Raw genomic sequence first — 22,757 nt, 5'->3', positions numbered from 1 at the left:
CAGCACCTTGCACTTGGTCTTGTTAAAACTCCTGAGATTACCATGGGCTCACTTCTCAAGCTTCTATGTGTCAGGTTGTTCCAGAGAAAGCATGGAAAAAATATTTTCAATTAGCCTGACAATACTTTATGTAGGTGATAGATACCTCATCTGCTAAAAGAAAAAAAAAAATCCAGAAAAATAGAAAAAATTACAAATAAACAACGTTTCAAAAGCTGCCACAACTCACACAATGAAACAAAAACTTCATGTTATAGGATAAGGAAGTAGAACACATAAGCTTAATATTGTTCAAGACAACTTTTTTAAAAGACTTGGATGTTTCTGTGGAAAAGAGGGCAATAATAATGATAACAGCTGGAAAATGCCTCAGTGCCCATCTACAGATAAAAGAGATACACCATGTGCTTTGAGAACAATTTGAAATTGACGAATGTTGCTATAACACAAGCACCATTTAGATCAGAAACCAGATAGCAACTCCAAGGTGGTACACATTAATAACTCTTGATTGCTTTCGTTAACTGCTGCAAACTTGAAAGAAGCCTTATCATCTTATAAGCACAGTAGCACCTGATATGGCCTTCTCTATTACTGTGTTTATAACTTGTTTTACAGATTTGAGTCCCCCAAAAACCTGCTGCAGAAAAATAAGTGTTGCAAGAAACAATTCTTAGAGGCTGGCTGGCCTGAAGTCCCTGTGCATTTTCCCTTCAGTGTTTTCCATGTGGAAGACTTGTCCCCACACTATCCTTTATGGTCTATGTTTTTGTTTACCAAATGAATAGTGAAGCTTGTGAAACAATTACAAGAAGAGAACTCCATTGTAAAAATCCAGTTGTTGGGTGGGTTTTGTAGTTGTGCATTTTTTTTTCATGATTGAAGTCTCTTTTTCCATGACTCTTTTTCTAATGTCCCCAGGTCAATACCATCTCCTGTCTGTTAGTTTCTCCAAACGAATGAATTTCTAGTTTACTTCTCCTAAAAACTTGTAAATATTAGTGATTTTTAAATCAAGCTTGCCCTGCTTTCATTAACGCCTTATAGAAATGGGGGAATCTTCACTATGTTTTCTTGATCAAGGGGGCAGCAAATACTGCAGGAAAAGAACTCAAGAAATATCAAGTCTGCAAATTCCTTTAGGAATGAAACATGAAGTGACATGTGACACTTCTCAGCCTGGATACACAAGGCTAGGCTCTGGGCAAGCTTCTTCCCTCACAAGACACCTCTTTGACAGGAAAAAAGTTTTTTGTGTTTGGCATACTGATTTTGGAGTGACCAATCACAGCTAGACACAAGTAAAAATAAAGGGCATTCAAACAAAACAACACTTCTCTTTGGGCATTTATTTTATTGGGGTATAAATATTTTTTAACAATGTGCTTACATAAAATTAAACTCTTTAGATATATATACAAAATACAGAAATTAAGTCCAGAACATGAACATCATTATTATTTCAAACTCCTAGTATACAATCTAAAACTCTAATTTGAATCTGTGCCTTAACACTATGATATTTCACAGGTCACATTACTGCTAAAGTATCTTTTACATCGTGAGTACTTTTTCCATTCCTGCATTTACATTTGCAATTGATGCAAAAACACTTGCAGGCTGACAAAAACTGAGCTAAGCAATGTAGGAGTTGGGGAGAATATGGCTATTCCCTAATGACAGGCTTTCAAATTCACACAATTTTCCAAAGTGGGACATTCTCCATATAGGTAATCTATACCTGGTTTACTTTTGTTTGAAGCCTAAAATGACCAGGAAGAACCAGACTAAGAAACTTAATTTCCTAATGCCAAAATATTAAATCTGATGTTTGATACCTAAGGTGCAGAACTGTGAATTAAATCCTTGTTTTATTAGAGAGTGTTAAGTTACTTTGTCGTAATGTCATTTTCCTATCTTTGTCTGTTTTAACTTACCCTTCAGTAAATATTGCATCCTGAACATTAGCATGAACCCTATGTATTGCTATAATCCTTATGAATCATACAAAAAACATATCCTTTTGTACAATTTTGGTTCTTCAGGGATTTTCTGTAAGGGCCACCTTTGTTGCTGATGAAGAACTCAAATTACAACTAGTTCTTTCATCACTTCCACAGTGATGAAAGGCTCCTGTAGTGGGGGACATGGCGAAGGGCATCCATGTACTAGAGGAAAGCAAAACCAGCATCTCTTGCAAATCAAAAGATGGAGGGGACAGAGGAAGGGACCAACTTGAGTCATACATCCTTCAAAAGTGTTCAAATTAACCTTGCCTTTTTAGCACCCACTTACAATTTGTACAGTGTGTTGGATGAGCAACTAGCTGGAAAGGGAAAGTCAGTGTGTTCAATAAGTGATGAAAAGCCTTCTAAAGCTTTTTCCAAAGTTGCACAGTATGTTGAAGTCCTTTTTCAAATTTGGAAAACAAGTAAACTCAAGCACTTCTTGCTTTCTAGCAACAGAGAGCTGGAATGATGTAATCCTATTATTTTCTTTACTTTTATATTAACATTCTCCATACATTAACCCAATTTTCTCATATTCTTACGCAGGTTGGTTTTTTTCTGGGCAGACAGATATACAATATCCTATTCCTACCCCTAGGTCAACTCACTGCTTGCTAGGGAACAGCAGCATTTGTCCCATTCACGTTTTTGCCAAGTGGAGAGTACAAGTTAGAAAGAAATTCATGTTGCAACCACTTCCGCCAGTGGGATGCAAATTTGGAACGCTTTCCTGTGCTTGCTGTCTGAAAGAAAAAAAAACATTAAAAAAATCTTTTCAGTCAGAAAAAATTCTCTGTAAGAGAAATTAGGGCAGGCATGGTTGCACAAAAGCTTTTTCATCAAGCTATACAACTTCAGATAAATACAAACCTTGGGAACCTTGCAGATGACTTCCTCATCATCTGACTGATAAACTAACATAACCTGTCAGGATTCCCTTAGCACCCGAGGGAAGGATATGAAGCCGTGCCAGGGGAGGTTTAGGCTGGGCATTAGGAAAAGGTTCTCTTCTCCCAGAGGCTGGTTGGGCACTGGAACAGGCTCCCCAGTGAGTGTTCATAGCCCACAGCCTGCTGGAGTTGAAGAAGTGTTTGGACAATGCTCTCAGGGACGTGTGGGATTCTCAAGGCGGTCCTGTGCAGGATCCTAGGATGATCCTTGTGAGCCACTTCCAACTCAGGATATTCTATGAACCACTTTTCTCTTGAAACACCTTTTAACACTTACCAAAGGTTCAGAAGTTTAATCCTGAAGCTGTACTTCTGCATTTCAAGTCTGCTAACAGTTTACTATTTACCACCAGCATTTGAGATGTGTTAACTCAGATTCCTCAATCTGTGCGACTGCTGATTCCTGCTCCGACACCCTCCCCTCAACCTTACCTGGTCGCCAACTTATACTGCCTTAACACGAGGAGCAGGAAGGTGGTGGGACACATCATAACCCCCCCACCGTGAGCTCTTTGCTTATTTGATGTTAACTGAACCGGTCCACAGCATAAAATCTTTTGAAGTGTCCCCGTGATCACAGAAGAAAAAAATATCCGCAATTCCGACAGCAATGTAACGGAAGCCTTTTAAAGGCACCTTTATAAGAAATCTGCGCATCCCTTTTTTCACGCGCTTTCCGGAGCTAGGCCGGGCCCTTCCCGGTCTCGGGCAGGGGGTCCCCTCCCGAGCACGGCCGCTCGGGGGCCGGCGGGCAGGAGCACGGGGCAGGCGCCGCTCGCCCCCGGGCCGCACGGACGGGATTTCGTTTGCTGTTGGGTTTTTTGGGTGTTTTTTTTTGGTTTTTTTGGACCTCTGCTCCGACCTCCCCACACCGGCGAGCTGGCAGTAGGGGGAAAGCCAGCCGGAAGCACCTAAAACACCCCCAAACAAACCAAAAGAAACCGCAAACGCGAACAACAAACCCAGAGCTCCCAGCCCAGCTGGCGGTCCCGCCGCCGGGAAGCGCCGGCCGCCGCGGCCCGGCCAGGAGGTGCGCACACAGCGGCGGCGCTGACGGCCTGCGCCGCCCAGCCCCGCCCCATCCCGAGCCCTGCCGGATGCAGCCGGAGATTCCCGAGCTCCCCCCATTCCCGGCTACACCGCCCTTGTTCCTCGGGCGGGGACTCGCTTCCTTTCCCGACTCCCCCTTCCCACCCTCCTCCTCCCAGTCAAGATGGAGGACGGCAGTTGCTGCGGCCGCTGGCACCGCGGTGGCTAGGGCAGCTGCTGCTCCTCCGGATCGCTCCTCGCTCCTTCTAAAAAAAAAAAAAAAAAAAAAAAAAAAAAAAAAAAAAAAAAAAAGGAAAAAAAAAAAAAGGCTGGAAACGTTTCTTTTTTCTCCGCCCACCGGCTGCTCACTGCGCGGACCGCTGGCCCTTCCCATGCCGTCGTCGTCGTCGTCGCCCTCCTCCTCCTCCTTCTCCTCCTCCTCCCGCGATTGTCTGCGCTCCGGCTGCCGCCCGCCCGCCCGCCCGGACTCCCTGCATGCACACGCCGCCTCCTAGGTGGCTGCGGGGGGTGGGCGCTCCCGGAGCTGCCATTCCGCACATACCTTCATGTCCCTGCGCTCGCTGCGGCCGCCCGCCGCCGCCCCGCATCGCTCGCCCGCTCCGGCTGCCGCCCTGACGGCCGCTCCCGCCCGGAGGTGAAGCCGGGATCCGCGGAGGGGGCGGCGGGGTCGGCGGCGGGTCTCGCCCGGTGGAGCCACTGCCGCCGGCACACGCAGCAGCAGCAGCAGCCATGAGCAGCGCCGCTACCGCCACCTCCGCCGCCACCACGGCCGGCAGCGGCGCGGGGGAAGGGGCCGAGGAGGCGGCCAAGGACTCGGCGGACATCGCGGCGTTCTTCCGATCCGGTGAGTGCGGTCCTGTCCTGGGGGAGCAGGGAGGAAGGACCGGCGGCGAGACCGCGGCTGGAGGTGGAGGAGAAAGGTGGCCCTGGGGAAGCGACGTCTTCCCCCTGGAGCCGGGAAGGGAGGCGAGGGCAGGCGGCTTTGTCAGGTGGCCTCGGGGAAGGCTCGCCTGCCTCTCGCCGTCTCGGCACTGCCCGTCCGTTCCTCGGGGAGGCGGCGGGGAGGAGAGCCGATCCCCTCCGTCCCGTGCCGGGGACAGCGGCGCTTAGGCACAGCAACTCGCGGGCGGGACGCCACCCTCGCCGGCAGAACCGAGGCGTGAAAACGGGGGCGGCGGCGCGGCCCGGCCGGGAGGGTGCGGGGCCGCTGCCGCCCCGGGGCGGTGTCGCCGGTGACAGGTGCGATTCTGCCTCCCGTGCCGGCCCGATAGCGGGCGCGTTACCGGGGCCGGGCGGCACCATCCTGCGCCAGGCGGCACCATCCTGCGCCGGGCGGACCCGAGTCCCCCGAAAATGTCCCGCCGGGGGATGCGGGGCAGGAGGCGGGTGGAAGAGCCGCTTCCCGATCCGGGAAGCCCAGGGTGTCGGAGGGGCGAGGAGGGTGAGCGGGGTCGCAGGGCTGCCGGTTGCGCCGGCCGGGTTCCCCGGGGAGGCCGGCGAGCAGGCAAGGATGACACCGCTATAAAAGGCAGCGCTCCTCCGGTGCTGTGCTGCTGGGTGGCGGCACAGGGCAGGGACGGGAGAAGTGGCGTGGAAAGTGGATGTTGTAAGGAGAAGCGAAAGGGGCAGACAAAAAGCGAAGCCCGTGTTAAGGAGGTGTCGCTGCCTCGGCTGAGGCGGGGCAGCAGCGGCTCTCGGGCGCTGCCGGGCTGGGAAGCCGGGCTCGGCGCGGAGGATCGGGAGGGGAATGGGGGGAGCCTGTTGACAGGCTGCCGGGATGAGAAAAAATGGAGGCTGCCTTCTCCCTCGGTGTTTACTCTCGGCACGCAGCCGGGCGGGGAGGGCGGCTGCGCCCGCCGCCGAGACGCTGCGGCCCGGAGGACAGCGGCGGGGAAGGCAGGGCTGCCCGGGCCGCACGGACCGCCGGCGGCGGGCACGGAGCCCTGTCGGCAGCCTGGACGGCGGCGGGGACGGAGCCTCCCCCCGGTGCCGGCTGCCCTCCCCCGAGCGGCGGCGGCTCCTCCCCTCGGTCCGCTCCTGGGCCGGCCCCGAGCCCCCCAGGGCACCCCCGGCCACGGCTCCGGGCGGGGCGGCCCGGCTGGGCACGGCACTTGCTCCTTGGGGATGCCTAAAAAGGAGCGGCGAGCAAGGAAAATGCAGACTCACCGCTGAAAAGATGAGGGGGTTGGCCGATTTCGTGTGTAAAAAATAATGATGGCAGTAGTAATAATAGTAGTAAAAGCCGCGTTCGTTGGGTTTTCAAGGAAAGTCCGCGAGGGAAGTGGGAAACGGCGTAGTCAGTGCTGCTTGCGGTCGGTGGTGCTGCTCAGTGTGTCTGGTTTCAGGAGGGTGAAGGAGGAGGTGTGATTTGTAGCAGGCATCCCTGAAGCAGGCTGGGAGCTGCGTTTGCGTGGATAGAGGGTCCGAACAGGGGGCCGTGTCCCCTCTGGAGGGCTTGGTGCTCTCGGGGCAGCCTGCTTTACGTGACAGCTCTCGAGTATGAAACTCTTTGTCAAAACGCTGGCCTTGGTGGGTTTTATCATGGGAGAAGGATTGAGCTTTATCGTTCCCGGGAAAAAATCCCGATGAAAGCAAAATGACAGGACAGTAGGCTTACACACAGTAGTCTGCCTAGTGTAGTTACAAATGGGTGCTTATGTAGTAATCTTGCAGTTTTGGAAGACCCTGCCAGCTGTATTAATAATCAACTTCCACATTTATGTGTGGGTTGAGGGATGCTACAGCTGGTAAGCTCGTAAGTGGTGCAGTGATGACTTCTGATGCTGATAACTTCTGATAACAGGGAAGTTGCACTGAGCTCAGTTCTTGCAGCAACTGGAAGTCTTAACGCAGTAGAAGGACACGCTTATCAGAAAACTCTCAGAGCATATTTAACAACTGGCATTCTCATTTCCATATTTACATGTGGAGGTTATCTGGTTCAGCCTGGGCTCTAACATACACTGGAAAATGTTCTGGCATCTATTGTGGGTGTTTGGCATTGAGAAGAGCTCTTTGAATTCCTCCTCTGTGCATGATCCACTCTTCTATAAGGAGAGGGTCTATTAAGAGATCTCCGGTGCTTCCCTTTGTTTGAACAACAGGCACATTTTTTTTTTTCAGTGAAACACAATGGGCGCAGCGATCAATGAACAAGGAAAAAAAACTTTGGTGCATTTAGGAGCAGACAAAATATTTTTCTCTTTACAGAATTTACAATGACAAATGTTTCCTTTTTCCTGTCGCTTGCAGAGATATTAGGGAAGCTGTAGCTGTTACTTAAAAGAGAAAATGAGTAAAAATGTTGCAGTGTTTTCCAGGAGGAAAAAAAAAAAACCCAACAACAAAAAGCTCGCCTTAACAATCAGTTCTAATCTTGGGTTGGTTAAATTGGTCAGTTGAGCTGCCAAGTGGGGTTATTGGCTTTCCTCCTGTCCTTTTGTAAGACTAAGCTTGAAGTAGAATTAAAGTAGCCTGAAGAATAGAGTTTCATTATTTGGAAGATTTTTTTAGGATATTGAGCAGCAGCTAGGTTCACATCACTTGAAATGTGCACATTTCCAGTTTTCACTTTGGTTATGTAAATGTAAACTCACTCTTGAGTTGTTGGGGAAATAAAGTTGCAGTTGAAATGTGAGGAGAGCAGCTGAACTGGAAGTGAGGTAGTGGTAGTAGGAACGCATAAAGACCGTGTGTCTTGAATGTAAATGAGGGATCCCTTTATTGGAATTGGAAGAAGTTGAGGCAACTTACTTTCTGTTACATATTTGGTATCTAAATCTCATTATTTGGAGTTGAAAACAGTACCATGTTAGGTCTGTCACCTTTTTGGCAGGATTAATAGTAAAAAAAGCAGAGCAGAGTGCCAGGAAAAGTGATTACGTTTTGAAGGAGAAAACACAGTGGTTTTAGAAAGTGCCTTTTTGGCCTGTACAGAAACTGGAGCTTAGAAATGACTGTGTAAACTGATAAAAGGATATGTTTTGAACTATAAATGTACAGACAAACATCTCTTTTTTTAAATTAAAAAGTGCACTGGTGTGACGTGAAAGGACTGGTAAAATATCTTGGAGTTACGAATAAAAGAGTATTACCATATGAAAACCCAGTAGTGCAGAGTCTAAGTGGCTATGTAGAGTGGTGTTAGTACATGTGTTAAGTATACAAGATCTTTTTTTAATGAGAAGTTATTAAGACAAAACTTCTCAAAATGTATTCTAAGTTTCAACCTAATTCTGTGTATCATTCCAGCAAGTCATGGCTTACAGGGCAGTAACCACACAGAGGTTTTGTTTGGTTGGTATTGGTTTAATCTTCATTTTTGCAGCTTTTATTTGAGTCCTCAATATTTGGGGAAATATCTTCAGGATGCAAGAATGAGGGCTGTCTGTTAGGTTTATATTGTGTTGTTATGACAGTGTTTTCCAAACCAATATATTTTTGCTAGTTGAAGTTCGTAAATTTAGTTTTTAGGCATAAAGAGCAAAACTTTTTTCATCCCAGTAAAAGACACATTGATCAAACTTTTTGTAATTAAAGTAACCCTTCTGGGATAATGGAGATATCTGTGAATACAAAAGCTTGCAGAGAAAAAGGCTTTTAAGCACTTCAGTCAGCCCTTGACTAGACAGTGTAGGGAGTGCCTTTATAAATTTCTCTGATAAGTCTTCATGGAAAAAAAGAACCAACTGATAAGTCTTTACAGCTGTGAGATGAAACTGAGTGTAGTTGTTTCCTGTGAGATACATTTTTATGAATGGCCTCTACAAATTACAGTAACTTAATTCATGTATTATGGACAAGCAATACAGTTTTCAAAGCTGTTGAGGAGGTTAGCATTGTCACCACCTCTGTATGTGCATGCTTGCCACATTCTTAGAAGAAACATAATTTACATTCTGAGCAATAGGAAGGGACCCTTTGGTGGAACAAAACTGAAAAATGAAGGAAAAATGAGGGCCTCCAAAAGTCTCATCCTTAAGGTGAATAACTGCTCAGGCTTTGCCAGGTCAAATCTGCGTATAATTAATTGTACTTCATCCCTTGATATGGGAAAACAAAAAAGTGGAGAATTTTCCATTTGAAACCTAATCTACACAGGTGACCGCAGTCCTTTCTCTGGAGAAGGAGTAAGTCTGAGATGAGTGTGGGTCTGGAGGAAGTGGACGTTCCAAGTAGAGAGTTCAGTGTGCCACCTCTCTGAAGGTGAAGTTAGAGAGCAGGCTGGTGGCCAGAATAGCTTTAAATAGCACCTGTTTCTAATGTTGTGCACTTAGTATATCTTGCTTGTGCATGTATTTATTAATGGAAGCTTAATGATAAGAGAATTTAAAAGTTTGGTTTGAGAGACGTGTGTTTAGGTACTGAAATGAACGTGTGAGTATTTTAGGAAAACAGAATGCTGAGATTTGTTGTGGTTGGGGACATTTGAAGACTTATGCAAGTACTAGTAACTTGAGACTTGGATCAGTCTGGGCTCGACTAAGTCTGCCTGTAGCAACCTACGCTGATAGTTGCTTGAATAGTTGAGACCTTATAAGAAGTATTAATGTGTGTCATGAAAACACAATTGATTTTCTTCTTTTTCTCTTAAATAATAATCTTGTTGTTTGCTTAGTTTTCATGAACATCACATAATACTGTAAAGATAAAAGCCAGCATTTAGAAATTTGTTATTTCAAGTTTACAGGGAGGACTTAACCTTTTATTTCTTCCTGATTATATTGCTTTATATATTTTTGCCTTGCTTGCTTTATATTAGTGTCCTGTGTCATAGTGGCTGGGATAGTTGACTGCATGTAGCAGACAGCATTAAAAATGCTATCACAGTAGAGAAAGTCTTCTAGGAAGAGGGAAAGGAGAAAGGATTGTGGAAGATTACATGGTAAATAAAAGGCAAGCATATTAAAAGGCAGCAGATTTTTTTCAAGAATACTACTAATAAAAACACACTATCATTTGTATCATGGGCAAAATAGCTTTCGAGGTGGGCATCAAACGTGGAAACTAAGCCAAATTTCCATCTGAAAACCATGAAGCCGAACACACCATCTATAAAGTTAAGGTAGGTGAATCTTCTTAGGAAGGCACTGTCTCCTGGTGATGTGTAGTAGCTGACTTAGGGAGAAGGTAGTCAGAGCTGTGGTTGTTGCTTCCTTGGGGTGACAGTTGGACCAGCTAAAAAGTCGTTGTGAGTGTCTAACAAAAATCATCTAATAGTGCAGCCAAAAGTGAAGTTTTGCCAGGCTGCACTGGCGGTAGCTCACATCACAGCTCCCTGCTGTCCTCTGCGAGTACTGGTTCTTGACCCTGTGGCTGTCAGGAGCTGAGGTGTGTTTTAAGAAGTGGTGAGCATGCAGAGGATGTAAAATATGAAACAAGTTGTCCATTCTTTCATGTGACTTAGAGTGATGACAGCATTTGTATTAAACAAATAAACACAACAAAAAATTACAGTTGTGTAAACTTTTCAAGAATCTGTTACTCTGTGCTTTGAGTTGAGTTGGTAAATGAGAAGGTTGCAGTGGGACTGTTGTCATTAGTGCCGGTTGACCTGGGCTAAAGAAGTGGGCTCTTTTGTGAAGGTTTGAACCAATTCCAGAGGTATGCATTTTAATAAGATGGTTGAAGCAGGGTAGTGTGTGTGTAAATGATATTTTGAAAAACACCAAAGAAAAATGCCACAACTTGATAGTTTCTGATGAGCATATGCAGAGCAAAAATAACTGCAGAAACAATGAAGTTACAATGGAGAAGTTAGGCTGGGAAATAGCATTGTTGAATTGACATTCCCTGGAACAATGAAGATGAGGATAAGAGAGCTTCAGTGTGAAATGCAGCAGCTGTTTTGCAATTTGGCTTAGTGTGAAACAGCCAAACTTCTCTGCGGATAGACAAGGATAGATCAAGTTAGAGGTTAGGGTGTGTTTGAATCAGTTGGAGGCAGAAGTCATGAATATTTCTAAGAGAGGACAGAGCATTACTTGTAACATCTGTGATAGCTGACAGTTGATAAACTAAATGCACCTTTGGAGGGGAAGGTAGAGGAGAGTTAGAGAAAAGCCAGGTCCATTCTTGGAAGGAGTACATTTGAGCTGGCTTGAAGCGCTGATGTGCTCAGAAAGGAGCTGACACAGATAGGAAGAGACTTGGTACAGCCGAGGCTTTCATCAATTGCGAAGCTCAGTCACTGTGTAGAAGATGGGTAGTAAGTGTTTCTTATAGAAGTGGTTTGTCTCCAGCTAAATGTGTCCCACAGCAACCTATCAGAAACAGTTGAATTTCAACCTGAAATATCACATGACTTCCAAAAGCTTTTGCACTATCTAGGTAAATAAAATCTGAAGAAAGACTGGAAAAACTTTCCTTACCTCAACATATAGAGAAAATATTAATGTTTCCCTACTCCTTTTCAATTGAAGAGAAAAACAAAAATAATTCTAGTGTCAAAAAATGTTTAGGTGCAGACTGCTAGATCAGTTTAATAGGGTGAAACTGCATAATGATTTTTGGTCTAAATCTTGAAGAAGGAGGTAAGATTACTGAAATAACTGTTCATGGTCAGCAAGTGTGTTAAAATAGTAAAGGCACATTGAAGTTTTGGAATTGCAGTGAGGGTCGAAGGAAAGTGAGTGATAATTTTAAAAGAGAACAAGGGAAACAATTTTTTCTGCTGGATGTTGGTAACAACCAAGTTTAATCTTAAAGAAAAAGACTGAGGTAAAAAAAAAAAAAAACCCACAAAGGTCACAGCAGGCTATTTTAATTTAATGACTAAGATGGTTACATGTATTTGTTGTTCTCATGAAAAAAATTGCCTGATTTGGAGAAGGCTCTTTGTTTAACTTAACATTTTTCTTGGTGCGGTAAAATCAGAAAGTAGACTACTGGTGAAGTAATACTGATGATCTGCAAAGCTGAGTCATATTCCTTCAGGAAGGATACTGCTGTTTTGAGAAAACAGATCACTTACCCAGTAGTGAGGAGGAGGAATTGAAATGACAAGGAACAACTCAAGTGCTTTTAGCAGTAGACACTACAGTACATTAAAGCATCTGATTTTCAGCCTTTAGAGTAGGTTGTTGGATGGATACACAAAGAGGAGGGTCATAAATGAGTTGTGTCCACAAAGTTTCACAAAACAGTTTGAGCGACAAGACTGTGCTTTGAAGATACAAAACCCGTTCCAGTGGTTTCTCTGCCAGATAACTGCTCTAAGTCATCTGAAATTGCCTAATTGTGCATTTGTTTAAAAAATAGGGTTGTTTTTCAAGGCTGTTGAGTGGAATCTTCTGAAATCATTTAGTGAAATTTGTTTAATCTCCCGTGTTGCTGCCTTGCATAAGTGGCGGTAGCACTGTTTAATATAAACAACTGCAAATATGTGACAGGTTTTCCTACTGAGCAGTGCTGAACTATGTCTTTTGCTGGTACTTCTCAATATGATATTTTGTAATCTGGACCTTACTGAAGAACTGAAATAGGCATTGGTGTTTTATAATTATGGTGGGAAGAGAAAACAATCTTTACAGGGAGATGGATGGGAATTTTTGTTTTTTTCCTCATGGCCCAAGATGTTGAGGGAGCAAGAAGTACAGGGAGAAAAGTGTAGGCTTCCAGCATTCAGAGTGTGTCAGGGGTTTACTTTGTGTTTTATGCAATAGGTGTAGTATAGTGTGCTTGGATAATTCCCACAAACCTGTGTAAGGGTCAGGATGATGTTATTGGCATGTGTAATAGTCTGACAGGAGTCTGAGATTCAGGAAGGCTTGTTTTACTAATGTGCATGAGGATACATGTGTGCATGTATACACTGTCAAATACTTGTGTTTGCATGACAAATCTCTTTGTTCGAAAGTTGGAGAAAGTATTCTGGGCAGCAGGCGCTGAACAGGGCTATTGTGAGTAATCCCAATGTGTTCTAGTCATCTGTGAAACTACCCAGAGCTTAATTACTCATGTTTTCTTGTAGTCTTAGTGCGTGTATGAGCAGTCATAGTTATTCCTGAGGTGTCTGCAGACTGTGTAAACAACCAGTAGTGATTTTTGTGGTTAGATTTGTACATGGCTGCTTAGCAATTAGAATCTGAGGATCCAGGGTTATAGTAAAGTAAGATTTCCTAAGTGCTAAAAATGAACAGGAAAATACACTACAGAAAGATAGGGCTCACAGGGACCTATCAGGTAAATACCAACTTGTTTTTGTCTAGTCTCTACCTTACTTACTGCATAAAAGAGTAATTCAAAATCCAAAACTCCTAGGCTTTATACAGAATTTCTGCATTTTTGTGGGTAATTTTGTAGAAACCTTTAGGCTTATGACATACTTTTATCAAGGCATTTGGTCAAAGGCAATTCACTAAGGTTTGTGATGGTCATATAGCTGGTTAATAATTTAGAGGCCATCAAACAATGAAAAATTGTTATTGGTGAAATCTAATGAAAGCAGAAGTGTTTGAAGTCTTGGGGACTGCTTGCTTGCAAACAGAGCGTAAATACTGGGAAGAAATCAGGTGACATTTCTTAAAGTGTGTCCTAGGTAAAGGGAATATATATCAGGAACTTCCCAAGAAGTGAATTAGACTAAATGGAGAGTTCAAATACCAAATATTATTTTGGCTAGCCTCCTGTGTTACACAGTGGACTTCACCATTTCCATTGTGTAGTCTTGGCTGTACAGTGTTGGATATAATTTTCTACTGGCCTTAAGGTAGTAAGTTCTTCAATTTCCAAGTGTTTATCATGCCACTGACTTCTGGGCATGTTGGGCTAAGTGCCAGTGAGTACAGAGATGATACCTTTTTCTGAGATTGTAAAAATACTCCATCCTCTTCTAAAAACTTTAGGCCGAGGTCGAAGTGTCTTTTCCTTTTGTAATTCTCCTATTCTTTGAATTCCAGGTATATACAGCTGAAAGCACAGGGGGAAAAAAAAAAGTATAGAAAGCTGTCAGCAAATCAAAGTGAATAGAAATAAATTGCCTGGATTGTCCTGTTCTGAACAGAAGTCGATAGCACATAGTACGCTGAACATCAGACTTAAGAAGATGCCAAACCCCCTCTTTGGAGGCCTCTTTCTGTCTTTTGCTATAGAGTAATAAAAACTGAATACCTGTTGTTGCTTTATTTTTTTTAATAAAGCTTTACTCTCAAACCTTTTATCCCTGTCTTTATTTATTTGCTTTATTAATGTTAGTCAGCAACTTCATTTTGGTTGGTACTGTGCATAGGGTTGGTCCTAAAAGAATGGAAATAGAAGAGCTACAGCAGTAACTTATGGTCTTTGCATGTCTTAAATTTACATTTCCTGTGCCTTAAGTACTTGTTTTCTGCACTTAAAGATAGTTGTTAGACTTGAGTTTGCCATAGTTTGCAAAGGTCATTGAAGAAATCAATGCTGTGCATTGCTTTACTGACAGGGTATCATGTGAGCCAGGCTTCTGTAAGGACAACAGAGGCAAGCCAAATTAAATTTATTAGGACAATTGCACCTTTTCAGATTGAAAGATGATAATGGTTTATCTAATGACTTGTTGGTTGGCTGTCCTGGTTTAGGAATGGTGTTCTCCTCACTCCACTTGCTTGCTTCCCTTCTGTACCCCCTTATGGCAGGATGGAGAGGAGAATTGAAGGCACAAAAGGTAAAGATTATGGATTAAGTTAAGAGCAATTTACTGGGAATAGTAACGAGATAAGAAAACAGACAGTAATTATACAAATGACAGAGTGTACAGGAAAATAAATGTTATTGCTTACCACTTTTGGAAGGCCCCAACGCTCCCTGACTGCTCGCTCTGCCACTCAGCCCCACCTTGGGAGTGAGCCCTTCCCCTTGTCCCCAGAAAATGACATGAGGTGGTTCTCCAGGTCCTAATTATGTCCTCTCCAGGCCAGAACCAGGACATTGGCTTGTTAATGCTTTATATTAAATGAACAAATAAATAAAAACTAGGATACCAGTTTCTACTAGATTCCATGTAGTGGAAGGCTGTCTTTGGAAGAAAAACAAGGAATCGTACTTGACTGAATTTCTTCCGTTGGTGGCTGAGAAGAAAGTTACAAAACTGAACTTTTGTTTCTGTCCTCATTTTGGGAAAATTCTACTGTTGAATTACCAAGGCAGGAGACCCGAGTCAAGCCTGCTTATAGGTGATAAAATAGGGTTATTCTCGTTGTGATCCTTGTAGAGTTTAGCCATAACATGCTTTAACCCGTCAGCGGAAGAAGCAATATCTTTTCTAGTGCAGCGTGGGGATTGGAGTCAAATTTGCCTATGCTTAACTCAGAACAGGGGTGTAATTCAGCCAACAATAACCACTCGGCGTGTGTGTGTGTGTTAACTTTTTTTTTAAAGCTTGGAATCAGATGCATCCTACCCTAGCCAAAGGGAAACATTTTAGAAGCTCTGACGCATTTACACAGATGAAGGAAGGAAATGTCCGAAAGAGTCAAAAGCTAAAAACAGATCAGTTTACTGAGTTGAACTCTGGGTGGGAATTGACGAACTAAATATAAATCTAAATTTGAACCTTTGTGACTTACATAACTGAGTGGTGTAACCCCTTTTGGATATTGCTGCTTTTTCTTACATTCAACTTTATAGTAGACAGCTTCAGAGGAAAACTTGTGTTAAGCTTTGTGAGTTTGCTTTGCAGTGCTTTAAATAGACAGCATTGAGAAGTCTGATTCTTTCTTGACGAGTATTGTTACAGCATAGTTTTAACTCCCTGGAAAAGTGGATTGTGGGTTGTGTTGGGGTTTTTTTTGTTTGTTTTGAAGAACTTCTCAATGGAAATGGTATCTCCTGACTCTACTGAAGTTTTAAACCAGTAGCAATTAGAACCAGTATCTGTGAGGTTAAAAAGGGGTAATTTTTTTTCTTCAACTTCTTCAAGAAGCAATAAATTTGCCTCTCTCATATCTGTACATAAAAAGGAACGATAACCTGAACATTTAAGAATGGATGTTTGGCTGTCTAAAAGGGTTTGCTCTCTGCCTTGCCACAAATCAAAGTTTAGAAGCTATCAGCTTTCCTTTGAGGTAAGGAAAAGTGGGTTTGTTTGAGTGTGTAAAATTTGTGTAATGGGAAAAAATACAGGAAAAACGGTTAATAAATGAGAATGTTGTAGATTACTGTTGTTAGTGTGGTGGTAGTGCCATGAAAATGGAGATTAGCAAATTTTCCTTCTTCCTTGAGTAACAGTGTACATTTTTTGGATAACTGATGTCAACCGACACAATACTGCTAACTAAAACCTGGCCTTTTCCAGTGCGTTGAAGCAGGGACGGTGCAGTTGGATCCCTGTGGTTTCACGTTTGCCAACTGCTCATGAGGAGTGGTTCCTTCATAATGCTATACCTAATTCTAAAGCTTTGCATTGGAGGGGTGAAATACATATACTAATGCATTGATTTGTCAGAAAAATGAATGTTGCCATTCACCATACCATCTACAAATACAGTAGATGTAATAGCATATTATGGGTAAAAATGGTAACATTGATTAGATTAACTTCTCCACCCATCACTCCCACAAGAAGTGAGGGTTAGCTTTTTTACTCAATATCTTCCCTTTTTTTACTATATCATTCACTGTAGAATATTTGCTTGGCAGATGTATAAATAGTTGTGCCCTTATTTGCTTTGTTTTTGTTTGGTTTTCCAGTGGAGCCTGAGAATGTTTGTTTTCTGCAAGGTTGTTTTGAAAAAATTTGGAGTCTTTGATTACTAAAAATAGTATTTATTCCAGGCAGCAGTTTATCTGTTAAAGCAATGAGCAGTTTGTAGCAAAAGGACCTGACTACCTACTGTCTTGGTTATATACCAACATGGCAATTTAAACTTTGCATTTATGGAAGATCTTGTTATATAGCAAAAAAGGAGAACTACTGTGTTTAAAATCTCATCTTTTTCTAGAGTATGCTGTTAGAGTGTTTTTGTCCATGTTGCTGTCTTCACTGTGTTAGCCCACTGTTAGAAAGTTAAAGCTGTAAAACCCTTTTGCAAGAGCACTTGGTTAACTGGGTGGCTAGGCAGCCTTGGTGTTTCTGCTTGTAGGCAAGTTCATGAGCAGGATGTGACTTGCAGTTCACGTCCACTGAGGCAACAAGAGTGCCCGCATGAGTGGGTTCAAAGAGCAAGAAGGTGCTGCTCTCCATAATGCTGTATATGTCCTTCAGGCAGTGAAAAGAAGTCACAGAGCCCTGTGTTTGTGGTAAGCAAGGATGGATATACCTTTATTCTCAGGTGGAGCACTCAGTGTGCAGTCTGTAAATTGTCTGGGTTGACAGAGCTCGATTCTCTTTGTGCATGTGCTGAAGCTTTGTTTGTTACGTGTCAATACAGCAGCAAATGAGAGCAGGGGTTTTTGTGGTCTTGAGCAGCCAAAATAGTGTCTTAGGCTTTAATTTATTTCTTTGTGAAGTGTTTTTACTGCTTGGAGTAGGAATCTCACTCCCACTTGTCTCTTTTGCTAATACTTTGGGCTCTGGCTCCTGTTCTGACTTGAGAGGTGGGATACAAAATCTTCAAGTTTGAGATCTCCTATTTTAATGAGACTTGTTTAACCACAGGAGAGATGAATGTTAGAGGAGGGATAGTTATTTTTTCCGGAGTGGCTTTTCACTGTCTTAATTGTTGTCTCTGCTTCTGTGATCCCTTCTTTTGTTCCTTTTCTTCAGTAAATAAGACAGGTCCAGCAGACAATAAGCTCAATGATGAGGCATCAGTGTTCATCTCTACAGGAGGTCCATTATGTGCACATGGATAAGTAAGGGAGTCCTGTGGAAGAGCCCTGCAGAGTTTGAGAAATGCAGCATGTGGGCTGCGCTGATAAATAAGGGTTGCCTTAATGCTGCATTACCTAGTTTTTGGATCCTCTTTGTGGCAATTTCAGTCACAGCTGGTCCTGCCTCAATTGAGTCATTGTTTAGAGTTAATACTAAGTTTTCATTAAATGCCTTAGTAGATGATAGTAGATGACCTTGGTTTTATCAGGTGGCACTGGTTACTGTGTTACATCAGAGGTATTTTGGGAGTAGAAATGCGTTAACTTACTGTGTAATATTAAAAAAGGCAGATGTATAAGCTGCTTTGTTAGATAGATATGTTGAGGACAAATCAGGTAGTTTACTACTTTTCTTTTAAACTTTTTTTTTTTAATAGGCCCAAATACACTCTAGTGTTCAATTTCTTAGGGATTGATTTTTGTCACTTGAGCATCATGTTAGTTCTGCCATGGTAGTAAAAGTTAAATGAAGCAATGTGTAAAAATTGCCAAATCCCAAAAAGGAAAAAGGAACCAAATTATATATTTTTCTTTCACAAGCAATAGATAATCAAGATTGAAAAGACAAAATATGTTTTCAGGTGAGGAAAGCTTTCCACAGTATAATAGGCTAGGATTTAAACACAAAACACCCGTGGAAGAATATATGACGCTGAGGATTTATATAAGGACTTAAATGGAAGTTAATTGTGATAAGTGACCTAAATTATTGCACTCTTTATTTTGCCAGTTATGTGGAATAAAAATGCTGCTTTAATATGAAGCTTTCTGAACGGAACTGTCATGTAATTTCCAAGAAAGGACCCAAAAGGAGATAAAGGGGTGCTTCTTCACATGAAATGAGAGAGCTATAATGTTGCTGTGTACAAGCTGCATTCCTCCTGCTTTGTGGAATAGAAATTGATGGAATATATGAAGTAATTGTTTCCATGTCAAGCTAAATAGTATAATGGAATGAAATGTATTCCTTATTGAAAGTTGACTGGTAGAGAGCTGATTATCTGAAACAAAATAACCCTGTATCTCCCTAGTGGAGTGGGATGTCAAAAATGACATCTGAAAATGTTGGAGTTATATTTGAAACATCAATATTTATTGGTTTCCAAGTCCTGTGTTAGGGGTTGGTTAGCTTTTGAACAGCACACAGTGTAAGGGCAGTATTACCAGCCACATTTAAAGCAAGAATGAATTAAGCATATTTAAGTGGTGCATTTCTCGCCCAGGCATCCATTTCTTTTGCAGAAAGTTTTAGAATAAAGCCAGGATTCAAGTCAACATCTGTTTATGTTGCACTGTTGATATTGGGGGAAAGGGAGGGAGAAGCGAGTAAAACTTGCTTGTTCTGGAGACCAGTCAAGCAGTCTCTAACCAGTGAGGCAGGACATCTGTGTGAATTGCTGAGCTTGTAGTAGTTGAAGTACAGTTCTGAAGAAAAAACTCTGCTGTCCTTGTCTTAGTTCTGCCCAAATATATTCAAGTTTGGCACCGATACGAGATGTAATACTTGAGAAAGCAGCAATAGCTGGCTGGGGGCAGGCAGGAGTATATCTGAGACCATTAATGAAGGATGAAAGGGGAAATCAAGGAAGAAAGTAACTGGCAGAATTAAGGGTGAGGGTCAGTTTGCTTAGAGAAATATTAGAAAGCACCACACTACCTACCTCCTGCAAAAGCTGCTGTTTCTGTTGTGGTTAAGGTCTCACACTGAAACTAGTTCTATTAATGTACACAGGCAGATAAATAGAGGCAGGGGAGCCTGAATTTTTACAGGCCATTTGACAGAAAATATACTCTTTCCCCGAAGCAACCACCAATTTCAAGGCCAAAAGGAAGCCTTTCTTGTTTTAAAGCACAGCAGAAGGACAAGCCTAGGCAGAAGAATGGAAGAGAGATAATGGATATATGATGCAAAAGACTTGGGATTGGAAGTGCAGTGAGGTCATGAAGAGAACTGACCCTTGAAAGGAATATAAAGGTGGGTTGCATTTTTATGTACCATGCTGCTCACATGTTTGCTTTACAGGGATAATGTGCTCAAATCAGAGACACAAGCTGTTAATAGTCCCTGCCCTAGATAGATCTAATGTTTTTTTATTCCCTGAAGAGAAGAGCAAGAAAGTAGAAAGGAACTTGGATAGAATTCCTAATTTGGTAATGCAAAGTGCAACCGTGATGACACAACTCAAGAAAAAGTCACTGTTAACTATTTTGACCTTAAAATTACCTTTTTTCTTACACTCTTCATCAGATTCCTGCCATTCCCAGTAAAAATGTATTACTTGGGTTTCTGTGGAAAGAGCAGCTTAGTTGTGTGAGAAGGTCACTGATAGTCTTAGCTCCACAAGGACCCCAGCAAATAAACACATTTGAGGTTAGTCCCCTTGCTGTAGCCTCTGATCTGCCAGGTCTTCTGCACAAGATACGTGTACAAGGCCCTACTGATCTCAAGAGATGTTTTTGAACATTATCTCTAGGTAATCGTCTTGTTATGTTCAGATGAGATTACTAATCACACTTTTTAATTAAAGAAATGTCACAGCTATAGGAAAATAAAGCTATTTGGAAATGGTTATTTTGCTGACAGTTTTCTCTGCTTAAGGAGGGTCAATCAAAACTTTCTGCAGTGGTAAATGTATGCTATTGAATTAAAATGAATTATTAACAAATTTCAGGCTGACTTCTTCCCAGGTACTTTTTCTTATTTGTGGTCGAAAGTTGTTCTTGATGAAGCAGTTAGAGATGTAAAGCAGAAAGTTTGTATTAAACCTTTAAAGAGACAGCCAAATCACCTAAATTTTGGTTGTTTCCTCCTAGTACAGTATGTTGAAGGAAAAGCTGACGTTATTAATGTAAAGATAAGCTTCCAAAAAGGGCAGCTCATATAGCTGAAAAAGTGAAGCAGAGTTAAGAAAGAGCTAACTTGAGTTTACTCCCTGGGCTAACAGTAATTTCAAAGTTAACATACTCTGAAATGTTGCTTTGACAGTAATCTTGGATTTAATTCTGTAGTATGCAATTAGAATTGTCATTCCCTGTGATATTTAAAATGCTGTCTTGAGTTTAGCACAGAAAGTGAGTATGGTTGAGTTTTTCCAAATGACATTACTTTAGCAGTTGCTATATGTGCAGTTTATCTAGTGTTAACAGTATTCAAGTGTCTAAAATTAGGAATATATTGCCATAAGAAATAAGCAAACCACAACCCATATGTTTTGCTCATTGCCTTTAATTTAAGCATGGTGTTACTACTGGGTGCCTTGCTTTTGTGGTTGGTTTGGTTAGAGTTCTGAATCCATTGGAAGTATTTTGGCCCATGTCTTAGAGGTAAAATAAAGATGGTACTGTGGAATTTCAAGCTGGTGGAGGTAGTCGTCCATTACTCAAATTTATGAAACTGGTAACTGGCCAATAGCTTGAAAATGGTTCTGAATTATCTATTAAAGATAGCTGTGTAGTAATGAGGTAATTTTATATTTTTCTTTAAAATTTGCCTTGCCAAAGGGAGACTTTATGATGCATCTGACAGAGGTAGGAGTGGAAAAAGTGGTTAGTGGAATGGACGACAAGTAAAAAGGTGCTTATGCTTATATACAGTTGAAAAAAGTAGACTTAAAAATGATGTATTAGAACAGTCATATTGACTGGGCTGAATGCACAGAAGGAACTGAAGAATGAGGTTCAGAATTTGTTCCAGATATGCAAAGTTCTAAACTTCGTGTTCTCTAAACTTTGTGTTCAAAGTTCTAAACTTTAAACAAAGTTCTAAACAGGATCAAAGACGTTCCTAAGAGTAGGCTCTTAGGCTGAGACAGAAAATGTGAAAATAAATACTGTTGCATACTTGCTGTTCCCAGTGATTCGCCCCATCAACATGTTCTGATCTAACTTCTAAGATGTAGTTGTTTCTAAGACTAGAAATGGTTAATCAAGTTGTACAGAGGCTTTCCTTCTGATAATACTGCACTTTTTCTGTCTCTTCGGATATTTGTAGTTATTTACCTATTCCCTGACTTTTTAGGGCTGGTGTGAATGTTTTTTCTTTTACTGAACTAGTGGCTGTGTGATAGAGTTTACTGTGTTCAGAACAGGGAGTCTGGTCTGATTGGCTCCTGTGTGTTGAAGAGAGTTAAATGTAGGCTATACAACTTAAATTCCTGAGAAAGAGGTCGTACGTGTGTTCTTTAAAACATTTTTAGTTACTACGTCTCTGCCTTACCCTCTAGCTTTCAGAGACATACCTGAATATAGACTCAATTAAATCCCTGTCCTTTAATGAAGTCCTTTGCTTAATGCGTAGCTTGATATGCCTGGCACATCAGGGCATTGGTCAGGATCCAAAATTAATTGCCTCTTGGGGGTGGATAGTGCCATGTGGGCATCTGAAAGAACAGTGTCTCTTTCAAAAACCTTCTGAAGTGGTCAGCATTAAAAACGAGGCACATCCTTATTATGTTAAGGAAAGTATTTGGGTCTTGAATCCTGTTCAACATTTTCACTTTGTAACAGCAAAAACAAATAAATATTTTGTCTATGGAAGATGGCACAGGTTGAAAGAGGAGAGCCATTACTTCCTTACTTGCTGCCTTCTTTCTGGTAGTCTCCCTCCCCTCTACCAGCCTCCAAATGTAGGAGGCAAAAGCCCAAACCTGGCATAGAGGGAAGAGCGCATCTCATTCCCAAACCGGTCACTAATGCGTCAGTCCTCAGTAGAACAGTATTGTTTTAACGTGGCTAAGGCCCGTTCTTTTCTTTGTATTGAATTCCTTCCTGTTTAAGAACATTGTCTTTAAAGTACACTTATGTCAGCTTGAATGGTAGGAACTTTGTGCTTATTGCTGCAGTATCTGTATTAATTAGTTGGTGCAGATGTTTCAAATAGAAAAAAGAAGGAATTAAGCAGGCATTTGCTGTAGGATAGCAAGTGTGTTTGTTAGCAGAGCTGCTAAAGCATGCTAGCCGTGTG

General features: G+C 42.2%; 1 protein-coding gene across 1 annotated transcript in view; it reads left to right on the top strand.

Annotated features, from left to right (window-relative positions):
• Positions 1-4,103: 4,103 nt before the first annotated feature.
• The window catches only part of TRIO (trio Rho guanine nucleotide exchange factor), a 243,989-nt gene continuing 225,335 nt past the window's right edge, over positions 4,104-22,757 (top strand). Inside the window, exon 1 of the mRNA XM_066326466.1 lies at positions 4,104-4,853. Within this exon, the coding sequence (XP_066182563.1) occupies positions 4,739-4,853 (115 nt within the window). The 5' untranslated portion in view covers positions 4,104-4,738. The remainder of the gene's footprint in view (positions 4,854-22,757) is intronic.

Source organism: Sylvia atricapilla, chromosome 1 (assembly GCF_009819655.1).
Source record: "Sylvia atricapilla isolate bSylAtr1 chromosome 1, bSylAtr1.pri, whole genome shotgun sequence".
Taxonomy (NCBI): Eukaryota; Metazoa; Chordata; class Aves; order Passeriformes; family Sylviidae; genus Sylvia; species Sylvia atricapilla.
The sequence above is the reverse complement of the archived record's forward strand: the minus strand, read 5'-3'. Positions and strand labels throughout refer to the sequence as shown.